This window comes from Rhinatrema bivittatum, chromosome 19 (genome assembly GCF_901001135.1).
Source record: "Rhinatrema bivittatum chromosome 19, aRhiBiv1.1, whole genome shotgun sequence".
Lineage (NCBI taxonomy): Eukaryota > Metazoa > Chordata > Amphibia > Gymnophiona > Rhinatrematidae > Rhinatrema > Rhinatrema bivittatum.
This window is the reverse complement of record NC_042633.1, coordinates 39,731,664-39,747,991: the sequence shown is the minus strand read 5'-3', so window position 1 is coordinate 39,747,991 and position 16,328 is coordinate 39,731,664. Positions and strand designations below refer to the sequence as shown.

Sequence of the window (16,328 nt, the reverse complement as noted above, 5' to 3'; positions counted from 1 at the left end):
ACGAACACAATGCGCCCCAGGATGTGGAGCTATATCTAGGTCCTCGGCCTGATGGTGTTAACCCTGGAGGTAGTACCATGGGCGAGGGCACACATATGATCACTTCAACTCTCCCTGCTGTCATGTTGGAACCCCCTTAAGATTACTTGATTCGCCTTTACCTACTGAAGGAAGTATGTTCTTGGCTCTAGTGGTGGCTACAGGAAGTTCATCTAAGCAAAGGTGTAAGCTTGTCCCCACAGAACTGGCTAGTCCTCACGACAGACATGAGCTTCTGAGGGTGGGGAGCTCACTGTGAGGAACTGACAACCCAGGTGCGATGGACCAAGGAAGAGATGCGCTGGAACATAAACCGCATGGAAGCCTGAGCTGTCAGATTAGCGTGTCTGCAATTCAGCCACAGACTCCAGGGACAGGTAGTGTGCTTGATGTTGGACAACGCAAAAACTGTAGCCTACATCAACTGCCAGGGAGAATGCAAAAGCCACCAAGTGTCTCTGGAAATAGACCTCCTTATGGAATGGGCAGTGTTAAATCTGCAAGGTCTCCCACATCTCGGGAAAAGACAACGTCAAAGCAGCTTTTGTAAGCAGGGAGATTCTGGATCCAGGGGAATGGGCATTGTCGACCCGAGCCATCCAACTCCTAGTAAATTGCTGGGGCCTCCCATCCATCGACCTCTACTGGCCACATCTCACAATGCGATTCTTCAGTAGGCTGTTGGTACAGTATCCGGAACGTTCAGAACTGGTGCGCAAGATGGACCACTTGTTTATTCTTCACGGTGGAAGGAAACAAGGTGAAGCGGCTTTGTGAGCTACCATAGCTCGCTGGATCAAGGAAGTGATGACGGGAACTTGTGTAGAGGCAGGGAAGCCACTAGGTCCTCCTTGCACACCTTCGCCAGGTTCTGCCACCTGGACGTTCAGGCCCAAGAGGATGCAGCCTTTGCAAGGGCGGTGCTAGCTGGACCATGGGCAGCCTCCCGCCCCGATCGGGAGTAGCTTTTGTCAGCCCATTGGTCCTGAGTCCATCTGGCTACAGTCTAGGAAATGGAGAAATTACTTGCCTGATAATTTCGTTCTCCTTAGTGTAGACAGATGGACGCAGCTTCCCAGGAGCGGGGCCAAGGATTCACCTGTGGAGTGGATATGGATTCCAAGAGATTACGGGTAAGCAGCCATCCAGCCCCTAGATCAGGGCAGCTATAATTTTACTGGGGTTCGGTGTTTGTTTTGGTGAGTACAGTTATGGTTATCCGTTTTTAATCAAGTTTGTTCAAGAATACGTCCACAGTGGCTTTTGAAGAGAGTACGGAGGGGCTGAGGTCACTGCAGGGCTGTATCTAGGGTGACGTCAGCTTTGAAAAAATGACTCCATCTCCCATCTGCTAGCAGGGGGAGCCCATAACCCATTGGTCCTGAGTCCATCTGTCTACACTAAGGAAAACAAAATTAGCAGGTAAGTGATTTCTCCATTAGTCAAAAAAAAATCCATGTTTTGTTTATTTCAACTTGGCAGTAGACAGGTCAGCATAGGGAGACTGCAGCAGACATAGCAGTACAGAGCAAGGAAATGAGAAAGCAAAGCTTGGGATGCTTTTACGTTGTGGTTTGTTTAATGTAGGGGCTGGACGTCCGAGCAGCCGTAGAGCCGCAGTGCGTTCTGCGGGCTTAAATGGTCGGAGAGGAAGGTGAGGGTCTAGTCTTCCTTCACCAACGTTTGTCCCTTTTTTGCAGGCGTGCTGCAAGGAGGCAGGCGATCCGGCACCCCACCAAAATCGACAAGGACAAGGGGCCAACCAAAGCCACAACCACCAGGCTTGTCTCCCAGATCTTTGACACTTTCTTCTCGGAGCAAATCGAAAAGGATGAGGACAAAGAGAACTCCATGAAGCGCAGGCGCTGCGGTGTGTGTGAGGTAAAGAACGGCGGCCCGTGCCACGCGTGGAGAACACCCTTCTGTTACTGCACCATCCTCTTCTGTGTCACACAGGTCCCACCACACAAACTCCTGCCGAGCGCTGCGCTTCCCTTCCAGCAGATGGAGGCAGGAAGCAACTGCTGTGCTGCTGGTGTTACAGAACGTTTTAGGTCCGATCCTCCTCCAGCTTTCAGAGAGGATTGTCGAAGGTTCCCCAGGGCGAGCTGATTTTGTGCTCCTCTTCTTGTAACCTCTCCCCCTCCTCACTCCATCTGGTAGCCTAATAGGGCATGGGATGAATACAAAAAAATTGCCCTGATGAGCATTGAGAGGCTGGCTCTATCCAGTGCTGCCTCTGCAGACGGCATCCGTCCTATGCTGGCCCTCCCGGTGGTGAGTCGGATGCTGAGTGTGGAAGGCACAGTGGCCTCTGGGGGATCTTGGGGAACTGTGCAGAGGGAGGGAGAGCAGATCCGCAGGTTCCAGCATAAGTGAGGTTTCCCGCTGGCACGAATCAGGCCTTGGTGATGTAGGCGATCATCTTGCAGCAACGTGGTTATGCAGACAGAAGAAGAGGGGGAGGGATCTTTGATGAATTTTCCTCCAGAGCTTTGTCTCTTCCCCCACAAATCTCTCTCGGGCATATTCACTGCAGTAGTCCTGGAAAGGCTGCAGCCAGGGGAACAGTGGCTTAAAGCAATCCATGAGGTGAACCTCGATTCCATGAGGTGACTGCTAAGCAGTCGCCCTGTCCCTAGGTCAGGGCCTCTATAGAGTATTGCTGGGATTCAGTGCTTATGTTTTGCTTGAGTACAGTTCGGTCTCCAGTTTTTAATCAAGTTATTAAGTTGTATCCAAATTCTAATCAAGTTTGTTCAAGAATACGTCCACAGTGGCTTTTGAAGAGAGTTCGGAGGGGCTGAGGTCACTGCAGGGGTGGATCTAGGGTGACAGCAGCTTTGAAACCTGACTCTGTCTCCATCTGCTGGCAGGGGGAGCCCATAACCCATTGGTCCTGAGTCCATCTGTCTAACCTAAGGAAAACAAAATTATCAGGCAAGTAATTTCTGCAGTTGGATCCATGGGGTTGTGGTGGATATAGTTAAGGGGGCTCCAACCCTTGGTTTGGCATTGGTCCTGGGGGGACGGGGTATAGTTGTTTCCCTCTAATTTGGCTTGGGTACAGGTCAATACTGAGGGTCTGCAGGTGCCACTCTCGAATATGTAGCTGTGTTCTCTGTCCCCATCTGCTGGTAGGGATGCAAAGCCCCCTTGTCCGGAGAGATCTGTGGTGCCTGAGGAACACATATCAGCAGGTAACTGTGTATCTTACCCTATCGCAGGTCTGCCAGCAGCCCGACTGTGGGAAGTGCAAAGCCTGCCAGGACATGATCAAGTTTGGAGGCGGAGGCCGTAGTAAGCAGGCCTGCCTGCAGCGAAGGTAATTACCTGCCTTCAGTAGTGGGATTTATCCATTTGTTTTTCATACCCGTCAGGTGATGGGGAATGGCCTGTGTGATCAGGAACTTGTCTCGTTAACCTACTGCAGCTTCTCAGAAAGGTTGGAAGGGTTTACCTCCATCTTCATGAGCTGCAAGCAGAATGTGTAAATGTAAAGATGAAAAACTGTCATTTCAAGGTGCCCGAACCTGGCCGTAAAAGAAGCAGACGAGGACGAGGAGCTGGACGACAACATCCCTGAAATGCCTTCACCAAAGAAAATGCTGCAAGGCAGGAAGAAAAAGCAGACGAAAAGCAGGATCTCCTGGGTGGGGGAGGCAGTCAAGGTAATGTGTGTCCAGGCTTTTTCTCCTGTGCTGCCTCGCCCCCTCCCAACCCCACCTTCTTTGCTTGCCATCAGTCTGCTCTCCTCTTCCATGTGGGCTCTGCTTATGGAAGAAAATGCGACAGAGCTACTGCTGCTGCAGGAAATGCAGTAACTTTTTATGTACATATGCAAAATCTGGTTTATGGCAAAGAGAAGTCAAACCTTAGCTTTATTCTTGTGTCCTGATTCTATCCTTCCCTTAAAACTTCTCTGGTACCTGGGGCGTCGTCACTCACAGGACCCCCACACTCATCTCCGCCCTTCCCTTGACCACAGAAATGCATGTGAGGGGTACATGGGAATCACATTTAAAAAAAGATATTCCTGTTGGTGGTTTGTGGATTTTCTCCTTGTGCAGATGGATGGGAAGAAGGAGTACTACCAGAAGGTCTGTGTTGACTCTGAGACGCTGAGAGTTGGAGATTGCGTTTCAGTCAGTCCAGATGATCCCACAAAGCCCCTGTACCTGGCAAGGTGGGTCTGCTTTTACTACTCTGCATGCAGGGTTTGCAGGACATATTCTTGCAAACGGAGTCCGTGAACGTCTGGATAAGTGGAGGCATGCAGTGCTCTTTCTTGTGTCTTGTGTGTGCTGCAGGATCACAGCGCTGTGGGAGGACAGCAGTGGGCAAATGTTCCACGCTCACTGGTTCTGCCGGGGGACAGACACGATCCTCGGGGCCACCTCGGACCCCCTGGAGCTCTTCCTGGTGGACGAGTGTGAGGACATGCAGCTCTCCTACATCCACGGCAAAGTGAACGTCATGTACAAGGCTCCTTCTGAGGGCTGGTTCCTGGAGGTATGCGTGATGGGAAAGCCATCTGGCTCTGGGGGTCAAGGTTAATGATCCATCTTTATGATTTTACTTTCCCGAGGTGCCATTTCAGGGCTGCCGACCACTTGGCGTTACAGCCGGTGCACGGCCCGCGGGGAGATTCGCACATGGCTGGTGCAGTCCGGCGTTTGTTCTCGCTGTCTCCCTAGAGAACGACGGCAGACGCTTTGCAGCAGCGCAGCCCTCCACGTTTGCGAGCTGCTTCTGGCAGCGCGACCGCCCTGTTCCCGCCGAGTGTGGGCATGGTGGTGGCCATTTTAGATACTTTTGCTGCCTGGGAACAACGTGCAGCAGAGGGAGGGGATCTTCCGTGCAGATTCTCTCCCATGGATGGGCACAGGGAGGAGGATTTTAAATCCCCTGGTGGGGGATGATCTGAATTTCCCTATAGTTTTGCAGGAGAGGTTTCCAAGGGCGGGTGCTGCAAAACGAGAGTGGATCTTTCTACCAGCAGCTAGTCTAGCGTTGTTTCCCATTCCTTGTCCACAAGGAATAAAGTGGCCTGTCCTGTGGCTCTCGTCTCCTGCAGGGGGGTTCGGATATGGACATGAAAGTGATAGACGACGATGGCAGAACCTATTTCTACCAGATGTGGTACGATCCGGAGTATGCGCGGTTTGAGACGCCTCCTGACCCTCGACCTGCAGAGGACAACAAGTACAAGTGAGTATAATGTCAGCGTTGGTTTTCTTTTCTTAAGTTTGGTGCATGTGTTGCTGTGTCCCCCACGGCACAGGGGGCTGTACCGGCCGATTTCACAGAACGGCAGTCGTGGAAGGACTGGCAATTTCAATGTTTTTCTCGCCATGTTTACAATCTTAGTCTCCTTCCAACCCCCCTCGACATCTGCTCTGTCTGCCACAGGCTGCAGACTCTAAACCTAGGCTCAACCACGCGTGCGTGCAGGCTTCAGTGGCAGACGTTCCTCTCTGCTTTCCCGTCAGGTTTTGTGCCAGCTGCAGCCGCCTCGCCGAGATAAGACAGAAGGAAATGCCCAGAGTCTCCGAGCCCCAGGAGGAGGTGGACAGCAGGATCTTCTATACCTTGGCAACCAAAAACGGGCTTCAGTACCGAAGAGGAGACGGGGTCCTGATGTTACCCGATGCCTTCTCCTTCAGGTGAGGGTTCACCAAGTGAACTTCGCTTCCTTTTCTTCGCAGCTAAGGTCATCAGGGATTTCATACGTTCTAGACCAGGACAAATAGGTTGGGGGGCTACTTTTGTGTGTTTAATATTTCTGGGATTGCACAACAAGGACGTAGACCATCTTTTAAATGCTTTGTCAAATGTTTCCAAAAGCAATGCACAGGTTTTGCCTGTTGCTGAAAGATTTCCAGATTGAACAACAAAGGGTATCTGCCTGACTGGGATGGGCAGGGAACGAGAGGTAGGGAAGCAGGACCATTTCGTTAGGACAGGGAGCAAGCCAGAGGCCGTTGACGTGTGCTGCACTGTAGGAGTCTATTGTTAACCTGAAATCTGGGTTTCCTTGAATGTCGGCCCTAGAAATTGACAACTTCCCCTCCCCTCAGAGCTTACTGGACTGCAGGTTTAGTAGCACATGGTATTGACTTTTCCGTGTCTTTGTTCTCAGCGTAAGGCTGGGCAGTCCCATGAAGCGGCCACAGAAAAAGGATGACGTGGATGAGGACCTGTACCCAGAGTACTATCGCAAATCCTCCGATTATATCAAGGGCAGCAACCTGGATGCTCCCGAACCCTACCGCATCGGCCGCATCAAGGAGATCTTCTGCCACCGGCGCAGCAATGGCAAACCTAACGAGTCGGACGTCCGGCTGCGCATCTATAAATTCTACAGGTGGGACAAGGGGCTTGCATTTCCACCCAGGTACCGTTTCTCACCCGACCCCAAGACGCTGAACGACTGTGCTGGGACCCTCTGCGGATGCTTTGCCTAGGGCAGCTCCCAGGACTGTGGGATTTGCACTTCATTTCTAACTGTGTAACCTCTCCGACTTTGTTTGGGGGTAAGCACAATCTGGAGCCACGTGCTGTGAGGCAGAGGTCGTTCTGGAATGGTTTGTTCTTAGGTGCCTTTTCTTTCTGTTGCCAGGCCCGAGAATACCCACAAGTACATGAAGGCCAGTTACCACGCGGACATTAACCTGCTGTACTGGAGCGATGAGGAGGTCACTGTGGAATTCAAAGATGTGCAGGGTCGCTGTACTGTGGAGTATGGCGAGGACCTGACTGAATCCATTCAGGAGTATTCCACTGGGGGAGCTGACCGCTTCTATTTTCTTGAGGTAATGAGCAGTTCCTCACCCCAGTCCCCTGTTTCTCTTTCTAGCTGACGTGGGCTCAGACCTAGTCCTTATCTCAGCCAGAGGAGTGGCCTCAGTAGTGGCGGCCAGAAGACAGATATTGGTCATCAGATCAAACCTCCAAGGCAAATCTCACAAAGATGCCCTTGAAAGGATCTCTTCGGAAATGAATTGTAAAAGCTGGCCAGTAAATGGAGCGAATCACCAGAACCCCAGCTACTAGAAGATAAGAAAAAGCAGTTACAGCACCCCTCAGCCATGAGGAGTCAATCCAGGGGATCCCAATACTTTTGCCCTTAAAGAAACTTGACATTTCAGAGGTCTCTGTCCTTGGGTCAGGCTCGGGTTTGTCCCAACCCCCCCCCCCCCGCCCCCCCCCAAATGAAGTTGCTGATCCACTTTCGGAACAAGGAGATAGGGAGTTGACTGTCCCTTTTCTACCAACGATGGGTCGAGATCACTTTGGACAAATAAGTACTGGAGGTCATACAAGAAGGCTTTGTGCTGGAATTTCTCAGGACATATTCATGATATCTCCTTGCCACTCCCAGCACAAGAAGCAGGCAGTGGAGACTACCCTGTTGAAGGCTCCTCAGGGTGAAGGCTATAAGTCCAGCACCTTGCCCCAGGAAAATACGGGGCGTTATTCCATCTATTTCATCGTTCCCAAGAAGGAAGGTTCATTTTGCCCCATCCTGGACCTCAAGAGCATCAACCGACATCTACGAGTGATTCATTTCCGCATGGAAACCCTACGCTCTGTGATAATGGCCATACAATCAGGAGAGTTCTTAATCTCCCTGGACCTGAGGCCTACATATTCCAATCCGGCAAGAACATAGTTTCCTACGCTTTGTGGTAATGGGTCGCCATCAGTTCCAGGCACTGCCCTTTGGCCTGGCCAATGCCCCCAGAACACTTTCCAAGATTATGGTGGTCATAGCAGCAGCATTGAGAAAAGAGAGAATCTTGGTGTACCTGTACTTGGATGATTGGTGGATCGGGGAAAAGTCTGTGGAAGAGAGTTTCCGTGTAACCAACAGGGTGACCTCCTTGCTTCAGGAACTCGGTTGGGTAGTAAACCTGGAGAAAAGCAGTCTCAAACCCTCGCAGTCCTTGGAATATCTGCGAGTCCGATTCGACACCAAGCAGGGCAAGGTCTTCCTCCTGACCACTTGGATAAGGAAGTTGATGTCCCAAGTGCGTCTGTTGATGAATACGATATGCCCGATGGTGTGGAGCTATCTGCGAGTCCTCAGTTTGATGGTGGCAACCCCGGAAGTAGTGTTATGGGCGAGGGCACACATGCGACCACTTCATCGCTCCCTGCTGTCAAGTTGGAACTTGCTGTCTCAAGACTATTTGAGTCTCCTCCACTTACTGATGGACGTATGCTCTCTGCTCCAGTGGTGGCTGCAGGAAGCTCATCTGGGCAGGGGTGAACCCCTGTCTCCTCTGAACTGGCTGGTCCTCACAACAGACACGAGCCTCCTGGGCTGGGGAGCTCACTGTCAGGAACTGATGGTCCAGGGGTGTTGGACCAAGGAAGAGGCCCTCTGTAACAAACCGCTTGAAAGCCCAGGCAGTCAGATTATCGTGTCTACAATTCAGCCACATACTCCAGGGTAAAGCGGTCTGCGTAATGTCGGACAATGCAACAATGGTAGCCTACATCAACCGCCATGGTGGAACCAAAAGCCAGCAAGTATTACAGGAGCTAGATCTCCTTATGGAATGGGCGGAAATACATATACAGATGATATCAGCTTCCCATGTCGCAGGAAAAGACGAAAGAGCAGACTTTCTAAACTGGGAGAGTCTGGATCCAGGAGAATGGGCGTTGACAGCCAAAGCCTTTCAGCTGGTAGTAGATTGCTGGGGTCTCCTGTCCTTTGACCTGCTGGCTGCATCTCACAATGCGAAGGTTCCCTGATTCTTTATTCGCAGAAGAGATTGGTTGACTCTGGGGATCGACGCTCTCATTCAGACCTGGCCAGAAGAGGAGCTTCTATATGCCTTCTCTGTGTGGTCCCCTCCTATGCAGGGTAATTCGCAGAATCGAGCACCACAGGGGAGTAGTCCTACTAGTAGCTCCAGATTGGCCCAGGCGTCTGCAGTATGCAGACATGCGGAGACTTCCTTGCTTTTGGTAATGGCTGAGCTGGCATCTGATGTACTCAGAGTAATGAGAAGTGTACGTAGTTTGGTATATGGTTTGTGTTAAATCAAGGGGGCTCCAACTTTCAGTCTCTGTTCGCCCAAGGTTTACTGAGGTTTGTTAAGGTAGACATCTTGGCTTGGGTACAGGTCAATACTGAGGGACTGCAGGTGGTGCCTCAAAGTTTTGTTCTCTGCCTCCATCTGCCTCGTCTGGACTGATCCCTGGTACTTCAGGAATGGAAAATTAGCAGGTAAGAACCAGTTTTCCTTTAAGTGGGAGCTGCCGAGATGTGCAGAGAACACACCAGTCAGCCCTGATCTAATACCCTGGAAGCTAATGGTGATCTGTCAGACACCGCTGTACTGAGTTTACCTCCTAAAGATTAACACCATTTCCTCTCCTCTCTTGGCAGGCATACAATGCAAAAACAAAGAGCTTTGAAGACCCTCCAAATCATGCCCGCAGCTCCATTAACAAGGGGAAAGGAAAGGGGAAAGGCAAAGGTAAATAGGATTGTGAGTGGCTTTGATTCACTGGTGCACGTGGGGGAGGGGAGAGACTCTGCATCTGTCCCCCGTTCACTTGTGCTGCTTTATCTTAATAGGAAAAGGCAAAGGGAAATCGGTCTGCACGTTGGAGCAGAGTGAGAGCCAGGCGGTGGAGAACAAGGTCCCTAAACTTCGCACGTTGGATGTCTTCTCTGGCTGCGGAGGATTGTCCGAGGGTTTCCACCAAGCAGGCAAGCAGGAAGACGTGAATGCCTGGTAAAGGGTTGGCTCCTGGGATGGCCCTGGAAGGATCTCTCGGGAGTGTGCATGTAGCAAGCAGCAGCAGCACCAGCTGGCTGAGCGCCTGCTAAAACCCGTTCAGGCTGCGCAGTTGCCGCTTTGCGTGATCTTCCGCTCTTCTCTTCCGCAGGGGTTTCAGAAACGCTGTGGGCGATCGAGATGTGGGAGCCAGCAGCCCAGGCCTTCCGCCTGAACAACCCCGGCAGCACCGTGTTCACGGAGGACTGCAATGTGCTGCTGAAGCTGGTCATGTCGGGGGAGAGGACCAATTCCCTGGGACAGAAGCTGCCCCAGAAGGGCGACGTGGAGATGCTGTGCGGTGGCCCCCCCCTGCCAGGGCTTCAGTGGCATGAACAGATTCAACTCACGGACTTACTCCAAGTTCAAGAACTCCCTGGTGGTGTCCTATCTCAGGTCAGCGCGGGACTCGCGGGGAGCAAAAGAGAGAATGGGAGCGGGGGCAGAGGTTAATGCGGGATGAATCGTGCCAGGCGGGACTTTGACCCTAACGGCTGCCGTTCGTCTCCCACAGCTATTGCGACTACTACAGGCCCCGGTTCTTCTTGTTGGAGAACGTGCGCAACTTTGTCTCTTTCAAGCGCTCCATGGTGCTGAAGCTGACCCTTCGCTGTCTGGTGCGCATGGGCTACCAGTGCACCTTCGGCGTGCTGCAGGTACGGCTCTAACTTTTCCTGTAGAAAGCCGGGCCCGGCCGTCGTATCGTGAGGGATTCCATCTCTGAACGCCCGGCGTGTTTCCTTGTGTTCCTTCTCCTCAGGCTGGGCAGTACGGGGTAGCCCAGACACGGAGAAGAGCCATCGTCCTGGCGGCGGCTCCGGGGGAGAAGCTGCCCATGTTCCCTGAACCCCTGCACGTCTTCGCACCCCGCGCCTGCCAGCTTAGCGTGGTGGTGGATGACAAGAAGTTTGTGAGCAACATCGTGAGGTGAGCACCGGCTCCTGTTTATGTCCCCCCTGTACCCCGTCTTCTAAACTCCCGGCAGGAGCTCCACCCTGCTGAGAAAAAATCCAGGTGCAGGATGGTGCACCCCCAGATCCTAAGGCAGAAGGGGGCGCTGATACGTGTAAAGCAGCGACTTGTTAGACGTTCCCGCGAAGCAGGACGCAGTGTTTGGAGCATCTTACCCACCCTAATTGTGTGGCCTCTGATACTTCCATCTGTTCCTCACCGGTGGAGCAGGAGAAATCAGGTCTTAGCTGTTAATTTTCTTTCCTTTACACCAGTCAGGAAACTCACCCCAAAAATGGTGTTTTAGTTTTTACCTCGCCTTAAGTTCACAAAATTGTTTATAGATTCAGCCTGGTGGGAGAATTAGCAAAACGGGAGTTGAGAGATTGAAACACATTTCTCTTCCGATTTCCTGTTTCCTAGCGTGTAGCCAGATGGAGTCAGGACCAATGGGTTATGGGCTCCCCCTGCCAGCAGATGGAGACAGAGTCAGGTTTCAAAGCTGACGTCACCCTAGATCCTCCCCTGCAGTGACCTCAGCCCCTCAGTATCTCTCCGTCTCCTAGCAGATGAGGATGTGCTATCCCCACACCAGCATTGGGGTTTAGCGGGATTGCAGTACTAGTTTGAAGAACATCATTTACCTTGCGATTAGAGAGAGATTGAGCCCTGCTGTGATACCTAAAGGTCCCTCCCTCAGTTGAGAATTCCTGAGGTGATTTCCCAGATCCTCAGAGGTCTGCCTTGGTCCGGTAGCCACTTCCCGGCATGGCCTTTGCTGCTGAAGCAGCTGAAAGGCCGCGATGACGGCCTATGCCCTCTCCCCCCGCAGCCGGAGACCGTCTCTGTACTCGGCAGGTAAGCGCTGAGCCCAGATAAGTAAAAGTAGGACTCCTCCGATTCGGAGACGTGGAAGGGCTCCGTAAGTACTCGGGTCTCTTGCTCGGCGCGCCATACCAACGAGGTTCCCGATCCCGTTGGGGCAAGGGGAGGGGGTTTCCGATGGCATAAGTACACGCAGCACCGGCCGCTTATACTTACGGGCGTCAGGGCAGATTTGTGGTGCTCAGGTCAGCTTTCTCTGCTGGCTGAAGCAGACCAGTGTTTGTCAGTCAGTGCTGTTCAGTGATACGTTATCTCGTATGACATGTCAGTGGTTATATTGTCTTATGGAATTATGTATGTGTAATCTTGTACATCGCCCAGAACCCGGCACAGCGGTGATTTCACAAACTGATTGCATTACCCTTTGTTGTAGACTAAACTCCAGTTCGTTCAGAACCATCACCGTGCGCGACACCATGTCGGACCTGCCAGAAATCAGGAACGGGGCTTCTGCCCTTGAAATATCCTACAACGGAGAGCCTCAGTCCTGGTTCCAGCGGCAGATCAGAGGCTCCCAGTACCAGCCCATTCTCAGGGACCACATCTGCAAGGTCAGCGCGGTTCAGAAGCCTTTCGCGCGCGTCACCGGGCAGATTACGGCAGCCTCTGGTCATGGCCTCCCTTTTTTTTCCCCCTCCCTTGCAGGATATGAGCGCCTTGGTAGCTGCCCGAATGAGGCACGTCCCCCTGGCTCCTGGCTCAGACTGGCGCGACCTGCCGAACATCGAGGTGCGGCTCTCCGACGGCACCAGCACCAGGAAGCTGCGGTACACGCACCACGAGAAGAAGAACGGGCGCAGCAGCAGCACCGGTGCTCTCCGAGGCGTCTGCTCCTGCGCGGAAGGTACGCTGTGCTGGGGGGGGAGGCGATTTTCTGTTGTTGTATTCTTTAAGGCACCTTGAAGGAGCGGGAATGTTTTCGGGTGCAGTGTGCAGCGGTTTTCAAGATCATAAGGTGCCTTTCCTCTGACTTCTCCACCCCCCCCCCCCCCCCCCGTGCTGCATTGCAGGTAAACCGTGCGACCCTGCAGACAGACAGTTCAATACCCTCATCCCCTGGTGTCTTCCTCACACGGGCAACAGGCACAACCACTGGGCAGGCTTGTACGGGCGCCTGGAGTGGGACGGATTCTTCAGCACCACCGTCACTAATCCAGAGCCCATGGGCAAGCAGGTAGGGAGGGGCCGGTACGATTCATTTATTTGTGCTCAGCGCCAGTAGGGGGCAGCGCTGGTTCTTAAGTGAAGTCTGTTTTTCCTTCCCCAGGGTCGCGTGCTTCATCCAGAGCAGCACCGTGTGGTCAGCGTGCGCGAGTGCGCCCGGTCCCAGGGCTTCCCCGACACCTATAGACTGTTTGGAAATATTCTGGATAAGCACAGACAGGTCGGTGTTCAGCTGGAACTAACGGCAGCAGGGAGAGAGCTGTCTTAGTTGGAGACGCACAGAAAAGATTTGCAGAACTAGATAAAGTCATTGGGAGAGCAGTAACCTTGTTGGCCGCTGCTCCTGAGTACAAGTAGGGAGCACAGCTTGTCACTGTCATTCATGTTTGGGATCTTGGCTTTGACCTTCATTTGGCAGACAAGAAAGGGCCCTGAAAATATTTAAAAAAAAAAACCCTGGAACAGGGGGGAGAAAAACCCACTCCCTGTGGCCCTTTCCAGGGCAGGGGCTTCTGGTACCTGTGTGAACAGTGGCTGAAAGGTTCCCGCAGGGCCAGCGTTTTTCCTTTGGAAGATGCTTGTCTGCAAGGTGCAATGTAAACCACAGAAATGGCACTCGATTTCTCCAGTTCAGACTCTGTCTGTTTCCCTATAATGCAAGGTGCAATGTAAACCACAGAAATGGCACTCGATTTCTCCAGTTCAGACTCTGTCTGTTTCCCTATAATGCAAGGTGCAATGTAAACCACAGAAATGGCACTCGATTTCTCCAGTTCAGACTCTGTCTGTTTCCCTATAATGCAAGGTGCAATGTAAACCACAGAAATGGCACTCGATTTCTCCAGTTCAGACTCTGTCTGTTCCCTATAATGCAAGGTGCAATGTAAACCACAGAAATGGCACTCGATTTCTCCAGTTCAGACTCTGTCTGTTTCCCTATAATGCAAGGTGCAATGTAAACCACAGAAATGGCACTCGATTTCTCCAGTTCAGACTCTGTCTGTTTCCCTATAATGCACGTAATGATTGTGTGAGGGTGGGTTCCTTACGGAGGAGCCTGTCTGTGAAAGCCAGCTGCCTGCGCTGGACGTGGCTCACGCGCCGCTCCCTTTTTCTCTCTCAGGTTGGCAATGCAGTGCCACCGCCTCTAGCGAGGGCCATCGGACTGGAGCTGAAGCTGTGTGTTCTGGCTAAGCTGAAAGAGGATGCGGCAGGTGGGTCATCACCCTCTTAATACCCAAAGTCTCCTTGGGAAGGGGTTTTCTTGAGAGTATTGGTGCAGCTTAGGTGGGCAGGGAGCACCACCTGTGTAGCGAGGACAGCAACGGAGCCAGGTGGCCTTGCATGCGAAGGAAACCCGTGGGACCGGCCTTAATGGCCTCCATCAGGAGTGGCAGAGCTTGTCCCCGATGAAACCCAGCAGGAGACGCACACAGTGCATGATTTAAATGTCTTGACTATTGCTTTTTTTCCTCCTTGCAGGAAACCTTAAACAGGAAAAGATGGACACTACAGATTAAGTCCCTGTTTCTGGCACCCGGATTTCCACCCATGCACTGACTCGTATTTTTGTTACTCCTCGCCCTTCTCCACACACACACACACCTCAGTTGTATTTGTGAACAGTTTGTCTCCACTGTCCACAATCAGTTTTATCAACTCTGTGATGATTTGATGATCAACTGTGCACTGTCCGCGGTGCACTCTGGAATTTTAAGAATATGGTTTTATTATGCATTGTATTAATAAACAGAATAATCAGCCCACTTTATACAAGTGGAAATTAATACTTTATGTAGGTTTTATATGTTGTAATATTTCTTCAAATAAATCTCTCCTATAAATTACTTCCTGCTGTGCTTCTGCATCCATTTAACAAAGGGCTTCCTGCTCGTACCAGTGGGATTTGCATCCCTCCCAGCGGTGGGAGGCAGAGAATAAGAACGTTTCAGGCACTGCTCCATACCCAAGAGTGCCGCCTGCAGTCCCTCGGTTATTTCTCTGCCTCCAGCAGCTGGGAGAGGTGCAATCCTGCAGTTAAGGAGAAGGGTTCGGTTTCCAGTTCATTAGAGCGGCTCCCCGAGGTGCAAGGTTCCTCTGTGGCTCCCCGAGGTGCAAGGTTCCTCTGTGGCTCCCCGAGGTGCAAGGTTCCCCTGTGGCTCCCCGAGGTGCAAGGTTCCTCTGTGGCTCCCCGAGGTGCAAGGTTCCTCTGTGGCTCCCCGAGGTGCTAGGTTCCTCTGTGGCTCCCCGAGGTGCAAGGTTCCCCTGTGGCTCCCCGAGGTGCAAGGTTCCCCTGTGGCTCCCCGAGGTGCTAGGTTCCTCTGTGGCTCCCCGAGGTGCAAGGTTCCCCTGTGGCTCCCCGAGGTGCAAGGTTCCCCTGTGGCTCCCCGAGGTGCAAGGTTCCTCTGTGGCTCCCCGAGGTGCAAGGTTCCTCTGTGGCTCCCCGAGGTGCTAGGTTCCTCTGTGGCTCCCCGAGGTGCAAGGTTCCCCTGTGGCTCCCCGAGGTGCAAGGTTCCTCTGTGGCTCCCCGAGGTGCTAGGTTCCTCTGTGGCTCCCCGAGGTGCAAGGTTCCTCTGTGGCTCCCCGAGGTGCAAGGTTCCTCTGTGGCTCCCCGAGGTGCAAGGTTCCTCTGTGGGCCATCCCTTGGGTCGAGCCAAGCAACTGGGGGGGGGGGGGGGGGGTTTGGATGCCTTTTGCAGCCTGCTTGTACCGGAGGCCCCCTACTGTGTGTTGTGATTTTTTTTTAATGGGAAACTTAAGTTTATTTAAAAATTTAAAAAAAAGAGGGGGGGGGGTGGGAGGGAGAGACGGGAGATTCAGTGTCGGGGCAGTCGGCCGGCTGGGCTGGGAGTTAGGTGGGCGCTTCTGGTGCAAGGCACGTCAGCCCACCAATGGCTTCCCGCGCAGGGTGCGTGGCTCAGCAAGGCGGCCACATGGTGCAGCCTACTTTTAGAGCGGGGGGCTCGGGCCGCGCTCTGTTTGCTGACCTTTTATTTTATTTTTCTCATGGCAGTTTGCAGGGCCTTAGGGGGCCTCTGGTGGGCTAAACTCAATCCCCGTTCCCTCTGCATGGGCTGTGCATCGGAGGAAGGGCCTCCCGACCCTCTCAGACTACGGTAAATGCAGGGGTCTGAGGGGGATCGCGCCTGGGGGCCCCCACTGGACAGGAGTCCGGTGATCTCCCCCCCCCCCCTCTCTCTGGTGTGTGTGGGGGGGGGGGCTGAGGGAGGAGGACCTTCTTTTGGAGCTGGGGGCCAAGGATTCGGAGGGTCTTCCTCCAGAGTTTGTTCTTGTGTTGCACACGGCTTTCCGGGCTAGGAAGGGTGTGGGAGCAAAGAGATCCAGGGAGCGAGGGCCTGTTCTGCCAAAAAAGACCAAAGTTGGCCTGTACTGCCAGCGGTTCTTACCTGCTCATTTTTATACCTATGATACCACGGATGAGTCTGAATTTATTCACTGTGTATCAGAGATTTTTTTCACAATGTTCGT

At 52.8% G+C, this 16,328-nt stretch overlaps 1 protein-coding gene across 1 annotated transcript in view; it reads left to right on the top strand.

Annotated features, from left to right (window-relative positions):
* The window catches only part of DNMT1 (DNA methyltransferase 1), a 39,052-nt gene extending 24,366 nt beyond the window's left edge, over positions 1-14,686 (top strand). The window contains 21 exon segments of the mRNA XM_029585327.1: positions 1,740-1,920; positions 3,267-3,364; positions 3,563-3,710; positions 4,110-4,225; positions 4,350-4,551; positions 5,117-5,250; positions 5,532-5,705; positions 6,182-6,406; positions 6,662-6,854; positions 9,446-9,536; positions 9,638-9,772; positions 9,952-10,145; positions 10,147-10,235; positions 10,354-10,495; positions 10,600-10,766; positions 12,049-12,226; positions 12,321-12,519; positions 12,686-12,849; positions 12,943-13,059; positions 13,963-14,053; positions 14,322-14,686. Of these exon segments, the coding sequence (XP_029441187.1) occupies positions 1,740-1,920; positions 3,267-3,364; positions 3,563-3,710; positions 4,110-4,225; positions 4,350-4,551; positions 5,117-5,250; positions 5,532-5,705; positions 6,182-6,406; positions 6,662-6,854; positions 9,446-9,536; positions 9,638-9,772; positions 9,952-10,145; positions 10,147-10,235; positions 10,354-10,495; positions 10,600-10,766; positions 12,049-12,226; positions 12,321-12,519; positions 12,686-12,849; positions 12,943-13,059; positions 13,963-14,053; positions 14,322-14,359 (3,076 nt within the window). The 3' untranslated portion in view covers positions 14,360-14,686.
* Positions 14,687-16,328: the final 1,642 nt, after the last annotated feature.